General features: G+C 41.2%; 1 protein-coding gene across 2 annotated transcripts in view; it reads right to left on the bottom strand.

Annotated features, from left to right (window-relative positions):
- Nucleotides 1-19,325, bottom strand: part of PPM1A (protein phosphatase, Mg2+/Mn2+ dependent 1A) — a 57,250-nt gene that overhangs the window by 3,991 nt on the left and 33,934 nt on the right. The window contains exons 4-6 of one of the 2 annotated variants that reach the window (XM_089676549.1): nt 9,696-9,807; nt 5,199-5,256; nt 4,113-4,249 (exon numbers count right to left, since the gene is read on the bottom strand). In XM_089676549.1, the coding sequence (XP_089532675.1) occupies nt 4,247-4,249; nt 5,199-5,256; nt 9,696-9,807 (173 nt within the window). In that variant the 3' untranslated portion in view covers nt 4,113-4,246. Of the gene's footprint in view, nt 1-4,112; nt 4,250-5,198; nt 5,257-9,695; nt 9,808-19,325 lie in introns of those variants that run through there. The other variant, XM_089676548.1, reaches the window with a different exon arrangement.

Below are 19,325 nucleotides of genomic sequence, written 5' to 3'. Positions count from 1 at the left end.
GCTGTGGAGATGGAGGCAGGGAGTCCCTCGCATTCCTTGGCACAAATGGCCCATAGCATGCTCGGTTGCTTGCGTAGCGACAGCCGAATAATAACCATCAGACAGAGGGATGACTTTTGGCTGTCCACCTTGTTGGACCCTCGCTACCGTTCAAAAATGGTGGCCTTTTTCACACCTGCTGAGAGGGAGGCCAAAATAAAGTACTATAAAAACCACCTATGTAGTCAGTTGGTCTCTGCCTTTCTGCTCCAACGTCCATCCTCAGACACTGTGGGCCCTGTGCGCTCGCGTTCCGCTGCCATGGCAGCAGGGGAGGGGTGGGGTGGTAGGAGCAGTGGCAGCTCCACCAGCAGCGGCTGCCTCAGTCTGCAGTCGATGATGAGTAGCTTTCTTCACCAGCGCAGTGAGGAAACTACTAACCAGCCGCAGCAGCAGCAGCATCAGCATCAGGTGGACCTGGAGCAGGACCTCAAACAGGCTTGGGCCTACTTGGACAGCACCCTGCCAACCGAGGTAGACAATCCCCTTGACTACTGGGCAACGAAACTTGACCTTTGGCCCCAACTAGCTGAATTTGCCCTTGAAAGGCTGTCATGCCCGGCCAGTAGCGTGGCATCGGAGCGCGTGTTTAGTGCGGCAGGAGGTATTGTAACTCCGCGGAGGACACGACTGTCCACCCAAAGTGTGGAGAGACTCACGTTTGTGAAAATGAATCAGGCGTGGATTAGTTTGGATTTCAAACCACCAGTTCCTGACACAACTGACTAAATCCGCCATGAATCATGCCCCAAACATGTTATTAGGGACAAATGGAAGACCTCCACCTGATCCGTACATTTGTATATATATTTTATTGAGAGGCTGCTGGTCAGCCGACTCATGTTTTGCACATTTTTAATGACTTATACTCTGCAGGTCGGGCCCCTCATGAATTGGGGTTTTTAAATTATTTATACTTCGCTGGACGACCGTCACATGAATTGAACCTTTTTAATGACTTATACTCTGCTGGTCGGGCCCCTCATGAATTGGTGTTTTTAAATTATTTATACGTCGCTGGACGACTGTCACATGAATTTAAACTTTTGAATTATTTATAGTCGACCAGTTCCAGACCGATGGAATAGCAATTTTTTTAAATATTTATTTGACACGTGTTGTCCATCTCATCAATGAGGTGGACTGTTTATTTATTGGCCACGGTTTGGCCCCCTCCTGTTTCTTACATTGTTAACTTGTTGTATGGGTCACGGTTTGGCCACATGTTTGGTTGTCTTGTTAAGATTTTCTGTAATGTACACAGTTACGCTTGACTTGTCGACTTTCCACAATCTACTAAGGTATAGCATCGCATCAGTTTTTTTTTTTTTTTTGGTCTAAACCATTTCTTATAATGTCAATTTGTAGGATACGCCGCTGTAAGGCGACCTACTTTTTTGTCACTGTGTAGACATCTATTTATAGGCCGATGTTTGGCCAGAAAGATATATTTAGTAATAACCTAGCCGTTCAAGCCGCTCACTGCACACCTCGGGAATTGCTTTGTATATCTGTCGCCTTAGAGGCTGCTGTCTGAACAGCTCATGAATTGCTTTCTATATGTGTCGCCTTTGAGGCCGCTGGCTGGACAGCTGATGAATTGATTTGTATATATGTACTTATTGTCCGCTGTCCGGACAGCTCATGAATTACTTTTTGTATATAGCCTTCCAAACCACTCTCAGAATAAGTCATGATATTCATGCTGTGTATAGCCTTATAGGCCAATGGTCAATCAAGTCATGATTGTTATAGTGTGTATAGCCTTATAGGCCGCTGTCTTTACAACTTTATAATTCCATGCAGTATATAGCCCTATCGGCCACTTTCTGGCATCCAGTTGCTGTAGCCCCCATCACCACACTGTGCCACGGGCCCCTGTACCGCCTTCTCATACTGCTGCCAGATCCATCCTCTGCCATGTGCGTCTTTGTCGTCTGCTCACGCTGCTGGGTTCCAGTTTTAAACCTAGGCCTGTGTATGGCTTCCGAATACTGCTGCCTCCACCGCCACCCTGCGCCATGTGCCTCTGTCGTCTGCTCACGCTGCTGACGGCTTCCGCTTTTTAAACTAGTCCTGTGTATGTCTTCCGAATACTGCTGCTTCCGCTCCGCCACTCTGCCATTGGACTCTTGATAGTAGTCTCCCCACGCTGCTGCTGGGGGGGCTTTTTAACATAGGCCTCTGTATGGCCTTTAATTGAAGCTGCTTACGCTCCGCCACTCTGCCATGGGCCTCTTGGGTATCCCAGAAGCTGCTCAGCGGGTCAGGGCAATAAAGCTCCCGGTTCGCAGGTTGTTCCGTCTTATGGATGGAAGTACGACGTTATATGATCTTCTTCGCACCCACGGCATCACCTCATAGAATCTCTGCATTGCATCTGCAATCACAACGCTGACTTCCCGGATCGCCACTCAGCCACTGGACTCTTGATAGTCGTCTCCCCACACTGCTGCTGGGGGGACTTTTTAACCTAGGCCTGTGTATGGCCTTTAATTGAAGCTGCTTCCGCTCCGCCACTCTGCCATTGGACTCTTGATAGTCGTCTCCCCACACTGCTGCTGGGGGGACTTTTTAACATAGGCCTCTGTATGGCCTTCAATTTAAGCTGCTTACGCTTCGCCACTCTGCCATGGGCCCCTGTACCGCCTCCTCTTGCTGCTGCCAGGTCCAGAGTGTGTCATGGGTCCCTGTACAGCCTCCCATTGCTGCTGACTTCATCGCCAGACTCTGCCATGTGCCACTTTCAGGTCTCCTTACACTGTTGGTGGGTTCCATTTTGTGATAGGGTGCTGTATGGCCTTCCATTGCTGCTGCCTCTACCGCCACCCTGCGCCATGTGCCTCTGTCGTCTACTCACGCTGCTGACGGCTTCCGCTTTTTAACCGAGGCCTGTGTTTGGCTTCCGAATACTGCTGCATCCACCGCCACCCTGCGCCATGTGCCTCTGTCGTCTGCTCACGCTGCTGCCAGGTCCATACTGATTCATGGCCCCCTGTACCGGCTCCTCATGAACGTGGTTCAGCGGGTTTGCATCACTTAACGGCAAATCGTTGACAAACGCTGGGACGTTCAGTGTTGTGCGCATTAAGCCAGACACCAAAGGGCAGCACAGACCTGTTATTACTCGCTCAAGCATGGCTGAACAAAACCAGTCTCTACCACAAATTGGACCCAGACCTGCCCAGGGTCTCGTAAGTAGATTGCACGGAGGAGTAGAGTTCGTTATTGGAATTAACTGTGAGGGACTTTTAAACCTAGGCCTGTGTATGGCCTTCAATTGAAGCTGCTTCTGCTCCGCCACTCTGCCATTGGACTCTTGATAGTCGTCTCCCCACGCTGCTGCTGGGGGGACGTTTTAACATAGGCCTCTGTATGGCCTTCAATTTTAGCTGCTTACGCTCCGCCACTCTGCCATGGGCCCCTGTACCGCCTCCTCATGCTGCTGCCAGGCCCGTAATCTGTCATGGGCCCCTGTACCGCCTCCTCATGCTGCTGCCAGTTCCAGAGTGTGTCATGGGTCCCTGTACGGCCTCCCATTGCTGCTGTCTCCATCGCCACACTCTGCCATGTGCCACTTTCAGGTCTCCTCACACTGCTGGTGGGTTCCATTTTGTCATAGGGTGCTGTATGGCCTCCCATTGCTGCTGCCTCCACCGCCACACTGTGGCTCCACACTCTGGTTTTGGCCCCGTGACTGCCCAAATGAGTGAAGTGTGCAGTGATTCTAAGATCGACGGCACTCATCTGCATGTCATACTGACTGACAGTATTATTTCTCTTCCCCAGCAGACTCCAAGGGCATTTAAATTAAAGGTACAGTGTTCTGCACTAATATAAAGGCTCTCTGAAGCCTAGAAACACCCTTTTTATAAGTTAAATTCGCAGTGAATATATTCAGCTCGAAGCGAATTTATTCGGCGAATTCGGCGAATCAGCCGAACCGAATTTTTGAATAATTCGCTCATCTCTAGTTACTTTGTTTAATTTTAACCCAACAGTTTAGAAAAGGTTTTTCGGTGTGGGGTTGTGATTTTCCTGTTTATAGCATCAGTTAAGTTCATGAGCCAAGCTGGATTTCGATAAACAATGTTTTAATACAGACAAAACATTAAAAAAAAAAGAACCAGTCAGGAGAGAAATATGGGAGCCATCAGTTTGGTTTTTGAAGGTGGGTGTGCTGAGGTGGTCATCTTTTTTTCCTTCGCTACTGTAAGACAGACAAGCATATGGTACATTTAATAGGCAAATGCTTATTCTGGGTCAGGGGACTCACCAAATAGGTCAGGATGAGGACAGCCCAGACGTTTACACCTACCAAAAAATATTGCCAATAGAAGCTCCTATATTTCAAAAATGGACCGTGCTAAGGTCACAAATAGACAAAATAAACTGTACAATCTTTAAAGTGATAGCGCTGAGCAAAATACAAATACAATATTAATATTCAGGCCTAACATGTGAATTGGTGCAATGGTGCTGTATCTTTAACGGTGATATTCCATACTGAAATGACAAGTGCTTCACTGTGTTTACACTGGTGCCCCACATAGATGTAAACTCACCGTCATTTCATGACCACCTATCTCTAGGTAAGTCACACTCGTTTTCTGGAACTATCCCAGTTGGCAATCCGGTCTTTATGGCAGATAGTCCTTCGCCCTTATAACCGTGGTTGCTGGCAGTAACCAATAAACACTTGTAATTTCAGTATGGAGTATCACCGGTAAAGATACAGCACCATTGCACCAATTAGTCACATGTTGGGACTGAATATTAATATTGTATTTTGCTCAGTGTTATCACTTTAGATTGCACAGTTTATTTTGTCTATTTGTGACCTTAGCGCGGTTTATTTTTGAAATATATAAGATTTTGTGTTTAAAAATTCACATATAGGACTGCTGCTATATAGGGATCTTATATATAGTTAAATTCTTTCACATATATGTTAATTAGTTTTTTCATAAGCGCAACAGCACCCCCTTTTTTCTTTCAAACATTTATTTCTATTCAACATGTTTCTTTTAATAGGAATTTAAGCCCCTGGGTCGACATTATTTACCAACTAAAGTCTAAATTACAATTAAAGAGAAGCTAATTTAAAATTGTTTTTCCAGCAATAGCTTTAGAAAACAGTCAGATGATGAAATACTTACAGTGTCATCATTTCTATATGGATTCAGCCTGTTGTAAACAGCTTCAATCACACTCCGCCTAGATCAAATTGAAAAAAAAAAAAAATATAGCAAAATATTTTAAAATAGTGGTCACATTGGTCTGTCAGGTACAACTAAGACTGACCTAAGTCTCCTGCTTCCCACTAGGAGTAGCAGAGTTCAGGAATGGGGTACTAATTATACAAACATCACAGAACGTACTGATAGTTATCTCACAGGGTCTGAGGTTTTTCAGGCGAGCAGTAAACAATCCTGTGTGGACAATTGTTTATACAATGAACCCAGCAGTATTTTGTACATAGAAAGCACTGTAAGTCTCAATAAAAAACATTTTTTGGCAAAATCTTTGTGCTCAAGTTTCTAGGCCTACACACCACCAGCCATTATGTGTGCAAGGTACTGCCACATTTAGGTTTAGAATTTTAAATGTTATACTATGGATGATCCAAAAAGAAGTGGGATCACATCAAAGAAGATAGAACACCAGACAAGCCAAGAGGGAAGGAAGTAGACTAAGGAACTAAGGAAGGCAGACCTTGCCAAAAAATTCTCCAGAGACAACAAAGCTGTGGGTGATTAAGCCCTCCAGACTACAACTAAAATATCACCTTACGACTTTAATCACTTGCCCTCCAGAGGATTTACCCCCCCTTCCTGACCAGGCCATTTATTGCGATACAGCGTTACGTTAATTTAACTGACAATTGCACAGTCATGCAATGCTATGCCCAAACTAAATTTATGTCTGTTTTCCCACAAATGGAGCTGCCTTTCGGTGGTATTTGATTGCCTCTGCGGTTTTTATTTTTTGTAATATAAACCAAAAAAGTCCGTCAATTAAAAAAAAAAAAAACACAAAAAACTATTTTTGACTTTTTGCTATAAAACATATCCAGTAAAAAATGTTTAAAAAAAAAAATTTAGTCATAAATTTAGGTCAAAATTTATTCTGCTATATGTCTTTGCTAAAAAAAAAAAAAAAAAATCCGAATACGTGTAAATTAATTGGTTTACATGAAAGTTATAGCATCTACAAATGGCAGTATATACTGGAATTTTACTTTTTTCTTTATACTAGTAATGGCAGCGATCAGCGACTTATAGCGGGGACTGCGGCGGGCATTCTGACACTAGAGGGGAACTAAGGCTATGTGCACACTAGCCTTGTTTTCAAGCGGCAGAAAGGCGTTTGGGAAGTATTTTTACCGCTGTCCTAACGGGAGCGGTAGCGTCGCGGTACGGCAAAACGGACGCCTCTAGTCGAGTCAGGAGGCGTTGAAGCCTCTTATTCTAGTCTATGGTGCCGCTCCGCAAATGCCCGGCCGGCGTTTGCGGTGCAGTTGCGGGGCGTTTGCGGAGTGGTAACACCATCCAAACTTCATTATAGGTGTTTGTGGGGCGTTTTTAACGCTCAGCAAAGGCCTAGCAACCACCGCTGAACCGTGCATGTGGCGTTTGCGGAGCGTTAAAAAATGATCCGCAAACGCCGGACCAACACTTGCCAAAAGCTATAGGGGCGTTTGGCAAGAGTTGGTAAAACAGTCAAGTGTGAACGAGCCCTTACTGCCACTGACATCCCCAGTAACCCTAATACAGTGATCAGTGCTAATGAAAAGCACTGACACTGTACTAATGACACTGGGCAGGAAGGGGTTAACATATGGGACAATTAAAGGGTTAACTGTGTGCTGCTTTACAAACTGTCCTGTGTGAGATGAGATTTACTGTGCAAGCATGCTGCTTTGTATTGTTCTGTTATGCAGAGCAATACAAAGCAGCATGATGATGCTGACAGGAGAGAGATCGCGCACGCATGCCCCCCTACCGGGAAATACAAAGTCACATATATACACGTGATTTTGCGCAAGCCCAGCAGCAATAGTGCTGCTATAGGGTGGCTGGGAAGCGGTTAAAGAGGTTGCAAAGGCTTTTTTTATTTACTTAAAACAAAACAGGTTTAGACTCCTCTGCTTTGTACAATGGTATTGCACAGTGACCTCCAATTTCCTCCTCTGGGGTTCCCTGCCAGCCCTCTTGGCTTCTCTTCTTCGTTTCCTATGGCGGGCATGCATGTGCGCCCCACTCCTTCCCATGTGTGCCCATAAATGCACACAGCGTGGCTTGGCCCTTGAAAGCAGTAGGAGCCAATGGCTCCAGATAGTGCCTCTGTCCTGGGAGAGAGGTACAGTACTGGATCAATGGAGGGCTCAGGTAATTTAGAGGGTAAGGAGGTGATACAAATACTGGAACATGTTTTACCTTAAGGCAGGGAATGCATTAAAGGGTAGAAAAAAAAAAAAAAGTTTTCCCTTTAGAACCACTGTATAGCCAACTGTGTAGAAGGACCACAACTATGCATGAAGCAGCAGCCTTGCTATCTGCCCCCTCCCCCCCCTTCCGTGCATGCACAATGGGCTCAAAGTAAATGCTACAAAGTCTTTAGCAGAACAACCACAAGGCCATCCTCAATGAACTGGTGCAGCAGTCTTCAAACCGCGGCCCGAATGCAGACCTTTGCTTACCTTTTCCAGGACTACTCCTCCCACTGACACAAAACAATAGGGCACTATTCGTCCTAAGGACAGCAACAATGGGGCACCATTCCTCCCACGGACACCAACAATGAAGCACTATTCCTCTGACTGAAACAATTGGCATTATTCCTCCCCACCAATGGGACACTATTCTTCCTCCTACTGACCACATACGCCATGTACTTTTCTTACTCCTGAGATCAAACCTGAAGCCTTGCTTACTCCCACTGAAGCAAGGGTATTTTCTACTCCCACTGGCCACACTGTGGCCCTCCCTCAAGTCTGAAGAACCGTAATCTGGCCTTTTGTTTTAAAAAAAATTGGAGACCCCTGAACTAGGGAACAACTAATAATTAGGTGTTTGCGCTCTGCCTCAATCAACTCAGAAATCAAGTCAATAGCTCAAATAAACAAATTCTGATGTGGGTGGGGGTGATTTTTTTCTTAGACAGTTAAAATTGTACAGAAGGATGGTAACCAACTAATGCAAAAAATAACGGTCAAAGAAAAAGTGGCACTTAAAGCCTCTATTATTCCCTAAATCAGAAAACATTTCAAATCATTCCTGTAAATGTAAGCAGCTACATTTTAGCTCGTCAAGCTTATATGAACTAAATCATTTGGCAAATATACTGAATAACACCAACAATTACTAACAAGCATCTGAAGTTTTATAATGTAGGGATGCCGATGCAAAGCAGACTTACTGCAATCAATCCACCTGTACAGGGTGCCCTTATATACAAGTGCACACATATGAATTCCTCATTTGCACATGCAGAGACTTTCTAGTTTGAAATTCCTTACAATTTAAAGCATTCCTAAAGAAAAAACTAAGATAGCAATGTCACAAAAGCCAAATGACTGGGTATATCTATGATAATCCAAGGTGTAGAAGACTAACATGAATTTTGATTTCTAAAACCACTCACTATTTGTAAGAGAACTTCTCTCAAACACCCTTCTCCTCAAGAAATGAATACTTCTAGGTTACTGTTAAAGGGTCTCATTCACGTCAATGTTGCTTGGTGACTATCCTATATAAATGTCTGTGCTTTGACCTCTTTTGTATGCAAGTGTCTAAACAATTCACAAAATGATTTAAAAAAAAAATATATATATATATATATATATATATATATATATATATATATATATATATATATATATATATATATATATATATACATACATACATACATACACACACACATACACACACACGAACATACAAATACCGAAATTAAATTAATTTATAGCCTGATTATGTTAGGATGTTAAAAGTAAATTATTTTGGTACATAGGGCATTCAGCCTCTATCAGCTACTAAAAACAAAATTAACCCAACCGCAATCGGACAAAGCAAACAAATCATGAATAAAGTGTGCTTTTCACAGGCAACTAGGCAGAGTACAAGGTCAGAAAAATACAGTCAACCATATTGGTGGCAGGTGTAGTGTAGTGTAGTGTTAAATAGAATTGCAAGAAGGTTACAAAAACATAAGGGCATCAAAATGCAAGAATAATTAGCTAGAGAAACCTCAATTTAAAAAATGAGCTTAAAGAACAGAGGCAAACCACTACGCACAACACATGCTACACACAAATGCCACATAAAAAAAACAAATTTCACATTTTAGCTTGGAGGGGCAGGAGTATTACAGTCATTAACGGTTAGCCTCCTCAGTAAAGAGAAACACTAATTGGGATAATTTTGAACAGTATAAAAGACCCTGGTCAAAGGGCTAATGAGAACCCACAAGAGAAAGGAATGGCTCAGAAATGAGTTGACAAAAAAAAAAAAATCAGCCCAGCACTATCAATGTCATGGAACATGGATAGTAACTTTTGGAAATTCACAAATATTCAGGAGAGTTAATTTTTTATGTGGCATAATTACTATTACATTAAAAGGGGTCACAAAACACTCAGATTAACTCACTTGCTTGCCAATTCACCCCCAGGTGGGAGGTTAGGGATGGTCTCAGTGGCTAATGTACGCATCACATGGACTAAGTCTGGCACACCTTCTTCACCCTGCTTCTTTATGATCTCTAGGAATTAGAAGTACTTGTTTTGTAAGTGCTATTCAAATTCAGCCAACAGTGTATAGCTTCACCAATATTTTAGCAAGCACAATGGCAGTAATGTTTCAAAAAACACAAGGTATATTTTGAAATCACATCAAACATTTTGTTTTGTATAAATTCAAGAGTGTGTATATTAGAATTGAATGCATTCTTCACTTTACCACAATAAAATGCTTCAAATATTTGGAAGGTTGAACTTGTGTTCTGTAACATTCTACTTCTAAAGAATTTAGAATTCAGGCAACCCACACCTAAATATTTGAGTACCCAAAAAGCACAAGAAAACATGCCTAGATTTTACACATTACCTTAATGTGTTTGTTTTTGAATAAAATGCAAAGATCTCAGATTTGGTTTGCCAAATTATTTTATTGTAGAATTATAACATCTAAATCAAGTCTACAAGATTTTCTTGCAGAGATTAAGCTATACAAAAATAAAAAGAAATCTCATCTAGACAATTTACATCCTTAAAGTGGATTACAAATCACATAAGTCTCCACCAGACAATTACATTAGTGTAGTAAGCTAAGGATACAATCTGCATATTACAGAGTACAATTAAAATGAGAATTTCCAATAAAAAAAATTTCATAACTGCCACCTACCTTTCATCATTAAATGCATATTCTTACAGTGTAAGCGCCAACAGCCATGCTTGCATTGAAAAAAATGTTTACACCCTCAAACATTTTAGTCAAAATATAAATTCTGGGGAAGGGATTAGCTTGACTAAATCAAAAACAGCCATTTTGAACTGTCAAGTTTGGGGAATAAAAAAGGCAAATACTGTATTGTGCCTCTCATGCTTGAGGCACACTTTATCTTCAAGTTTGTCAACTGTAACATTTTCTGTTACACACAAACACAGCAACTCATACCATATAATGCTGCAATATTTTAGGTGAACTTCTATTTTGGCACATCTTTAATATAAATGTACATCCTATGAACAATGAAATATCTGTGAACACTATTACTTTGCTGAGCTCGACTTTGTACTTCACCGGATTGCACGCAACAGCCATATAGGTCATGCTGATACTTGCAATGGAGTAGCAGGGTAGAGAAAAGGATGCTAAACAGGGGGTCCCATGTCAGGTTTCCAGTGCCCTTGATTGAGTATACAACCAGTGGCAGTGACATTGAGGAAAGTGCCTAAAAGTTTACTGAGCCAGTCCACTTCATTTGATTCTTCTCTCAAATTACACAAAACATCCTAGTTTCTACCTTGTAGTCAAGAGGTTTCTCCAACAGAATGAAGATAATCAGCACAAGGAAATATAGACTATGATACGGAATAAGCAATGGAAGACAGCACCACAAAAAACAGCCACGTCAAGTAAAAATAAAATCCATGCAATTTTCCTCATGAATTGTACGTGTTTGGTGGTGGAATTTTAAAATGTATAACTTCTAAAGGACCCCCTTAAGACTACTAAGGTATGTTACTACATGTATTAACAGGAATTAACATGTACCTCAAACGGCCTTTAAAAAAAAAAAAAAAAAAACCCTGCCACCACACAGATTACCCTCATTTTTACTGTGAACTATACCAAAAAGGTAATGTGCATTGCCAGCTACTGTAATTATGCGTTTGTGTGCCTTCCTCAATGAAGATTATTGCACTGCACAATTTGCATTAATGAGCATTCCCAAAACACATTGGTCTGAAGGGGCCGTAAAAGACCTTTCAATATTTGTATATGTATGGAAAAAAAATCTGACTCATTGGTCGAATTAAAATTGAACTTTTTTTAATAAGCACACTGTTAAAGTAAAGTTATCATGTTTGCTGTAGCTGGCAAGCCTAGTTCCAAGCATGCATTTAAAAAAAAATGCAAATACATATAAAACAAAGCCACTTATTGCAGATTTCGAAATATAAAAACCATCAAAGACTTTAAAAAACACTTTGCCAACCTAAATACAGGTTGCCTATAGGGTCAAGTCACTAAAACGAATCGGTTATTTTATTTTCGCTTCAAATACAAAAAAATTGCATAGGTTGGGATGCCAGATACAATCCATAAATTTTAACGAGCTACTCTGCATGAAGGAAAACCTCTACAGACCCTGGTATTGTGCCCTCCTGTATTGCGCTCTACTGCTGCCCCCCATATTGTTCCCTCCTGACTGCCCTGTACTATTCCCTCCGGCCACCACTATAATGTTTGCTTCCTGTGTCCCCTGCCCTGCTGACCTCCTATACACAGCTTATCTCAAGTTTGACCCAGAATTGAGCATCTGGGCAAAAAAGCCAGCACATGTTTCACATTAAGGAGGCAAGTCTCAATATTTATCCTATTGTTTAATGCTCAAAGAATGATTGTTGTCATATCTACAGCTTGTGGTCACATCAGTTACACAAATTAAAACGATATATGTGGCTCTTCCTTCACATCTAAACTATATAATCATAAATGCATGTAACAAACGCATGTGCTAATATTAAATTAAACAAATACAACCCCAAGTGTAATATAATACAACAAACTGATCAATAAGGGACAAGTAATTCAATTCAGTCTGTGAAAGTCTCAAACAAATCCTCCTTAGTGCAGCACATACATCTTCCCCTTCCCATACGTGATTAACCACTTTGCCCTCCTGAGGATTTACCCCCTTTCCTGACCAGGCCATTTTTTGCGATACTTTAACCGACAATTGCACGGTCATGCAACGCTGCACCCAAATTAAATTTATGTTCTTTGTTTCCCACGAATTGAGCTTTCTTTCGGTGGTATTGGATCGCCTGTGCATTTTTAATTTTTTGCACTATAAGCAAAAAAAGACAATTTTGAGAAAAATAAATATTTTGAACAATTTGCTATTAAACATGTCCAGTAAAAAAAAAAAAAAAAAATTTTAAATCAAATTGTCAATTTTAGGCTAAAATGTATTCTGCTTCATGTCTTTGCTAAAAAAAAAAAAAAAAATCCCAATACAGGTACATTAATTGGTTTAAGTGAAAGTTATAGCGTTTACAAATGGCAGTATAGATACTGGGATTTGTTTTTGCTACTAGTAATGACGGCGATCAGCGACTTATCAGGAATGCGGCAGATATTCTGACATTGTGGGGGAAACAACTTGGTGTCACTGACACCAATACAGTGATCAGTGCTAAAAAAACAGCACTGACACTGTACTTTTGGCATTGGGCAGGAAGGGGTTAATGTAAGGGGCGATCAAAGGGTTAACTATGTGCAGGGACTGTTTTATTAGGGGGGGGGGGGGGTGCTTCACTGTAAGCACACTGATCGGGATGGCTGTGCTGTGCACTGCCATCCCGAGCTGACAGGGAGGAAGACTGTTTTTATACAAAACAGTCTTCCTCCCTGTCGGTGATTGTCGGTAATCACCGGCCGGGACATGGAAAAGCACAGCACAGCCTCCAACATGGAAAAGCAAAATCACGTATATATACACACACATGTGATTTTGTGCACCCATACCGCCGTGTAGCAGTATATCTGCTATATGGCAGGGAAGCGGTTAATTGGATCTATATTAACCACCTTCGTGCAAATGTGACTCCCATCACCTGAATACTGCGCTCACCTCTGAAATTAGACCCAAGAACATACGTTATTAAGTCAATCAATTAAAAGTATTGCAGTTACATAAAATCTGAGGTCTAAGCTCTTTTAGGACAAAAGTGTGTACAATGATAAGTCATGCCCCTCATGACTTCATCAGGGAAAATCATCATTTTACCTGATGAAGTCACGAGGGGTGTGATGCAATGCGTGGGAGAAGCCAGGTGTAGGACACAAGTACTGAATTGCGGTTGTACACACTTTTGTTTTAAAAGGAGCTTTGACCTCAGATTTTATGCAAGTGCAATACTTAAAATAAATTGCTTGGTTTAAGTACTACACTATGAGAAGCTGTTCTATGTGTACCTGAGCATTTGCACAACGGAAGAGAGAAGAACAGTGAGTGTCGATGGACAGGGGAGGAAAATATTGTCTACTTTCCCAAGGAAAAGTGCATCTAGACCGAATAACGTTTCTCCTAATTTCGGAGGTGAGCGCAGTATTATTCAGGTGATGGGAGTCACGATTGCATGAAGGTGGCTAATATAGATCCAATTAATCACATATGCGAAGAAGATGCATGTGCTGCACTGAGGATTTGTTTGGTACTAGGACATTCACAGATTGAATTGATTTACTTATTTTATTGTCACTTACTAATCACAATTTATTGTATACTACACTTGGGGTTGTATTTCTGCTCAATTCAACATATTAGCACATGCATTTATGTTCCTCAAAAGGTTAAAAAACAAAACAAAAAAAAAAACCCCAAAGTTTGGAAACTTCGCCACAGTGAAATGTCTGCTGGGAGCAAAGCTGCAATTTGTAGTGTAACAAAATGACTTTCAATTTGTAAAAGCACTCTACACAATTTTCTTTATTTCAATTTTTCCAATTTTTTTTTTTTGGGGGGGGGGGTGACCCCCCAAAAAACAGGGAACATTTTTTTTGCCCGTGGCTTCAAAATTTCTGGAAATTTTTCACCTCTAGTTCTGACGGTTCTACTGGTCCATCGCAATGATGGACAGCACGAGTCAAGGAGGTACAGGCTAGCTTCAACACAGTTAGAAGGTGGCAAAGCTCTGTCTACAAGAAGGCCCAAGAATTTGCCATGACAAAAGGCATTTGAGAGGCTGCTGTATTTTTTTTTTTATTTAAGAAAGGTCAACTTTACATTTTGCTGAAAGATCAGATTAGGGTAATGAACTGTGGGCCACCACTAGCTATATTGCTGTAAGAAGATTCAATTGAAGATTAGTTGTGCACTGCACATCGGGGGAAAAAAAAATTAAACAGGGAAATTTAAATTGACCTGGCCCAGGAAGTAAACTGCACAAAATTGCCTGTTCTGTAGCACAGGTCTGACTTTTTCTGCCAATTTGCCGAATTATGTTGAACTGATTATTCAGATTCTTTTCATGAACAACATTAGCACAAGATATTTATTAAGTGCAGCTTTCACAAGATCTGTTTAATCAGACCACATACACAATGGTAGATAGTGCATTCTATAAAGTAGCAGCATCCATACATAAACATATTTGTACAAAATGTAAGAAGTGCCAATAGTAGTGTGCAAATATTTCAGTTTCCATGAAAGGCAGTATATATATATATATATATATATATATATATATATATATATATATATATAAAAAAAAAAAAAGTTTCTTCAGCAAACATAATGCTAGACATAGTGATTAGTGATGCTATGTGTTGCAAATGTATGTAGTGTGAAATACATCTATACAGTAAAAAAAAAAAAAAAAAAAAAAAGTTATGAACTCACACAAAAAGAACCTCATCACAAAGTGGCAAAGGCAGTGGTGGAGAACAAGGGTCTAACCATCATCCTCTTCCCTTTTTTTCATTACTTATATGCATCACTAAGTAATTCAACATCAATCCTAAAGTTTCCACATTTATAGTGTATTGGTAGTTTTGCAGCCACGTTGCGATAACACTTACTTTATATTTGTCACATATTCCCATGTACACGGCATAACTTACATTTTTACATTCTGGAACTTCCAACCAAGGAAAAACTTCTACTTGGTTCCCCTTTTTATGAGTGGCCCAGGAAGCTGTGTTTGTACTGTACAGGCAGATCATTATCAATTGTAACAAGATTTGAACACAGTCTGAACGAACAAAAAGTTGAGTGTTTAAAGAGTTACTAAACCCATGACCCTGCATTCACTATAACTAGTCTCCCACAGTACACAGAACATGGAAGTGCTATTACTTAAGTAAATATAAACTGCTAAATACCTTTTCTAATCAGCAATTAGAGCAGTCTTGTGACTTCTATCAGTGTCCAGCTGAGCACTGGTTAAAGCTTGTAGGAGTTTTCCTTTGACTGTCCTATGAGGCTGCATAATCCCTGACCCTTTCTCTAAACAGCACCAAATGGCCCTGTGCTGATCACATGCACTCTCTCAAAAAAAGAAAAAGAATCCAGCAATACCCACCAAACTGAGCATGTGCAGCTTGCCCCCAAGGCTCTGTTCTATCAGCAGATGGATTGGAGACAGTGGAAGGGGAGGAGCAGAAATTATAGACTCAAACAGCTTTTTATAAATAATGCAGAGGATTAATCCCTTAGGTTCCACAGTTAGTAAAACAAGCATGCTTTACTGCATATACAGACTGATTTTACGGTTGTGGGTTCAGTAACACTTTAAGCAGGGTATGCATGTATAGTTTTTTTTCCATTCATCCAGCAAGATGGAAAAAAAAAAAAAAAAAAAAAAAGCTCACAGATCCCTGCATCAACCAGACGATGTGTGATGCTCTCTCACTGAGCTATTGTATTCTGACAGGGTGGACTCCCTCCCTCCCAATCAGAATACACTGATCTGTGCTTGCACCAGCTTCTGTTTAAGATAGTGGTAATGCACAGACCAAAAGTTGATCGCTTCCAGATGATCAAGACAACTTTCAGTATGCGTGTACCGGGGCTTTAGAGGCCAAGCTTCCTGAATTGTATGTTAATTAGGATAGTCAATGACATTCAAGAAATTTTGCAGTCAGCCATGACATCTGATAAACATCTAAAAAAAAATCCAACTTTTTTTTTAGGCATGCTGTGTGAATGGGAACACACAAGGTAGGGTTTTCTTAAATTTGTCAGCAAAACTGGAAATACACCTAAAAGCAGCAACCAAGATACATAATCAGTTTTGATTTTTTTTTTTTTTTTTTTTTAAGATTAACTTACAAAGCCAACTTCTTCTATAGTTAGTCGTCTTGACTGGGTACATAGGGTCTGAATATCGGACGGTTCTTAGCAAAAACATGACTGAACAGATGACACCCACGTAAAAAGTGGCCTTACAGAGAGATTGCTGCACTAACATTGCTTAGTATAGCAATTCGTTTTTTTTTCAGCCCCTGGGAAAAAAACTGCATGTGTGTACCCAAGCTTAATGGTTTGAATACTTTCTCTAATTCGGATGAAGTATGCAGTTCTGAGATCTGAATACTGTACTCTCTGCATGCTTGTACCAGGTCACTGACAACCAGGCGAGCTGCATTTTCAGAAAACAGCCAACAATGGCCACCTCCATATCCGCTCTCCCAATTATTTTATAAATACAGATGTAGAATAATCTATGCTCTTACTCCCTGACCTGCCAAAGGCTGCAGCTGTGTTTCCATTGTGTGGCAGGTTCATCATTTGAATTGTCACACTTTTATCAGACTCAAAGTCTTTGGACAGTCTTAGCTAACAATCTGCAGTTGCTTGACCCTGGTATAAATTAATTTTGGATTAAATTGCAGCTTACCCAATCCTTTGATATAGTGACTGCATCCTTTTTTAGGATTTTTTCCCTCTGATTTCACCTGGTATTTGGCCAGTAACAAAACTCCTGTATAAAGTTCCTTTCACATGGGAGTTCCTGTGCGTCACACCACTGCGTCAGAATACCAGGCCGGCCTCTCGGCTCTACTGTGCAGAAGAACCCGCTCCTCCATCCTACCTGTTCCTCAGGCCAGCATTGTCCTGCTTCCATTGGCCTCTCCTCTCTCTCGCACCAGCATCTTCAGTGTGGGCACCCTGTTGTGAAAGCTTGTGGCTTCACAGCTGGGTGCTCACTGCGCATGTGTGAGAAGTGCTGAGCTTTGTGAATGGGCCCTGTAGTCTTGTGGGACATGTCACATGTCCCACAAGCCTACGGGGAGGAAGGGGGGCAGAGGACAACTCCTCAGAAGTGGGAGTGGATACCTGTCAAATTTGGGTACCCACCCTCCAAACCCCCCCCCCCCCCAAAGGTCCGCAGTCTCTGGTCATCCCCTGTACTACGTCCGCAGTCTCTGGTCATCCCCTGTACTACGTCCGCAGTCTCTGGTCATCCCCTGTACTACGTCAGCAGTCTCTGGTCATCTCCTGTACTACGTCAGCAGTCTCTGGTCATCTCCTGTACTACGTCAGCAGTCTCTGGTCATCTCCTGTACTACGTCAGCAGTCTCTGGTCATCTCCTGTACTACGTCAGCAGTCTCTGGTCATCTCCTGTACTATGTTAGCAGTCTCTGGTCATCTCCTGTACTACGTCTGCAGTCTATTGATTCAGAATTTTTTTTTCTTGTTTTCCTCCACTAAAATCTAGGTGCGTCTTAAGGAGCAAAAAATACAGTAAATCGATGTTATCCAGTTTTCAGCCTCTTCCTTTCAGGTCCGTTTTTTTAACCACTTGCCCTCCAGAGGATTTACCCCCCTTCCTGACCAGGAAAGTTTTCGCATTATGGCGCTGCGTAAATTTAACTGGCAATTGCCCATTCCCACGCTGCACCTGAATGAAATTTACGTCCTGTTTTTCCCCATGAATAGAGCTTTAAGTGGCATTTGATCACCTGTGCGATTTTTTTTTTTTTTTTTTTTTTTTTTTTTTTTTTTTTAACATGTCCAGTACAATTTGTAAAAAAAAAAATAAAAAAAATTATTTTTGTCATAAGTTTAGGCCAAAATGTATTCTGCTACATGTCTTTGCTAAAAAAAAAAAAAAAATCTCAATACGTGTAAATCAATAGGTTTACGTGAAAGATATAGGGCTTACAAATGGCGGTATTTATACTGGTATTTTTTATTTTTACTAGTAATGGCAGGGATCAGCGACTTATAGTGGGACTGCAGCAGGCATTCTGACAACACAGTGATCAGTGCTAATAAAAGTACTAATGCACTGGGCAGGAAGGGGTTAACATCTGGGGCGATCAAAGGGCTGTGTGCTGTGCATGTGCTTTCAACTGTAAGTACACTTCTTTGCATGGCTCTGGAGGTGACAGGGAGAGAACTGTATTCACATACAATTCTCTTGCTCCGTCGGTAATGCTCATCGATCACCGGCGAATAATCACCAGCCGGGAATTGGCGACAGAGCCAAGGCCACGAATAGCAGTGCAGGTAGGGTGCACGTCCCCTACCCGGAAATGCAAAGTCATATATATAAATATATATATATATTTGTGATTTTGCGCACCCATGCTTCCCGGTAGCAGTATTACTGCTGTAGAGCAGACAGGAAGTGGCAAAACAGAACAAGTCTGCATTTTTGTGCCATTTAAAAAACAGAAGTGAATGGAATCCTTTTTTTTTCCTTGCAAAAATGTGACTGAACAGATGACACCCATGTGAAAGGAGCCTTAGAGTGCCCCCAGCAATAGTTTTTTCTTCTTTTGGGATAAAGGTTTTGCATGAATATAAGCTGATCATTGTAAGCACCGCCGCAAGTGGTAGTTTGTCTCAACACTAACTGCTACATTTGCAGGACAGCTTGTTCTGTTGAAAATCAGGCTTGCGATCATGAGATAAAAGAAAAGAGCCTAAAAATGAAAAACTAATGCAGCCATCATTGGTAAGCTGCAATATAATAAAATGTTTGCTTTTGTGTTTAATCCTGTCTACCTGAAAACATTTTAGGTTTAGCACAAGT

This window comes from Staurois parvus, unplaced genomic scaffold (assembly GCF_062004578.1).
Source record: "Staurois parvus isolate SC_StPar_1 unplaced genomic scaffold, SC_StPar_1.0 ptg000171l, whole genome shotgun sequence".
NCBI lineage: Eukaryota > Metazoa > Chordata > Amphibia > Anura > Ranidae > Staurois > Staurois parvus.
Note: the sequence above shows the minus strand (reverse complement) of the source record. Positions and strands in the feature narration are given on the sequence as shown.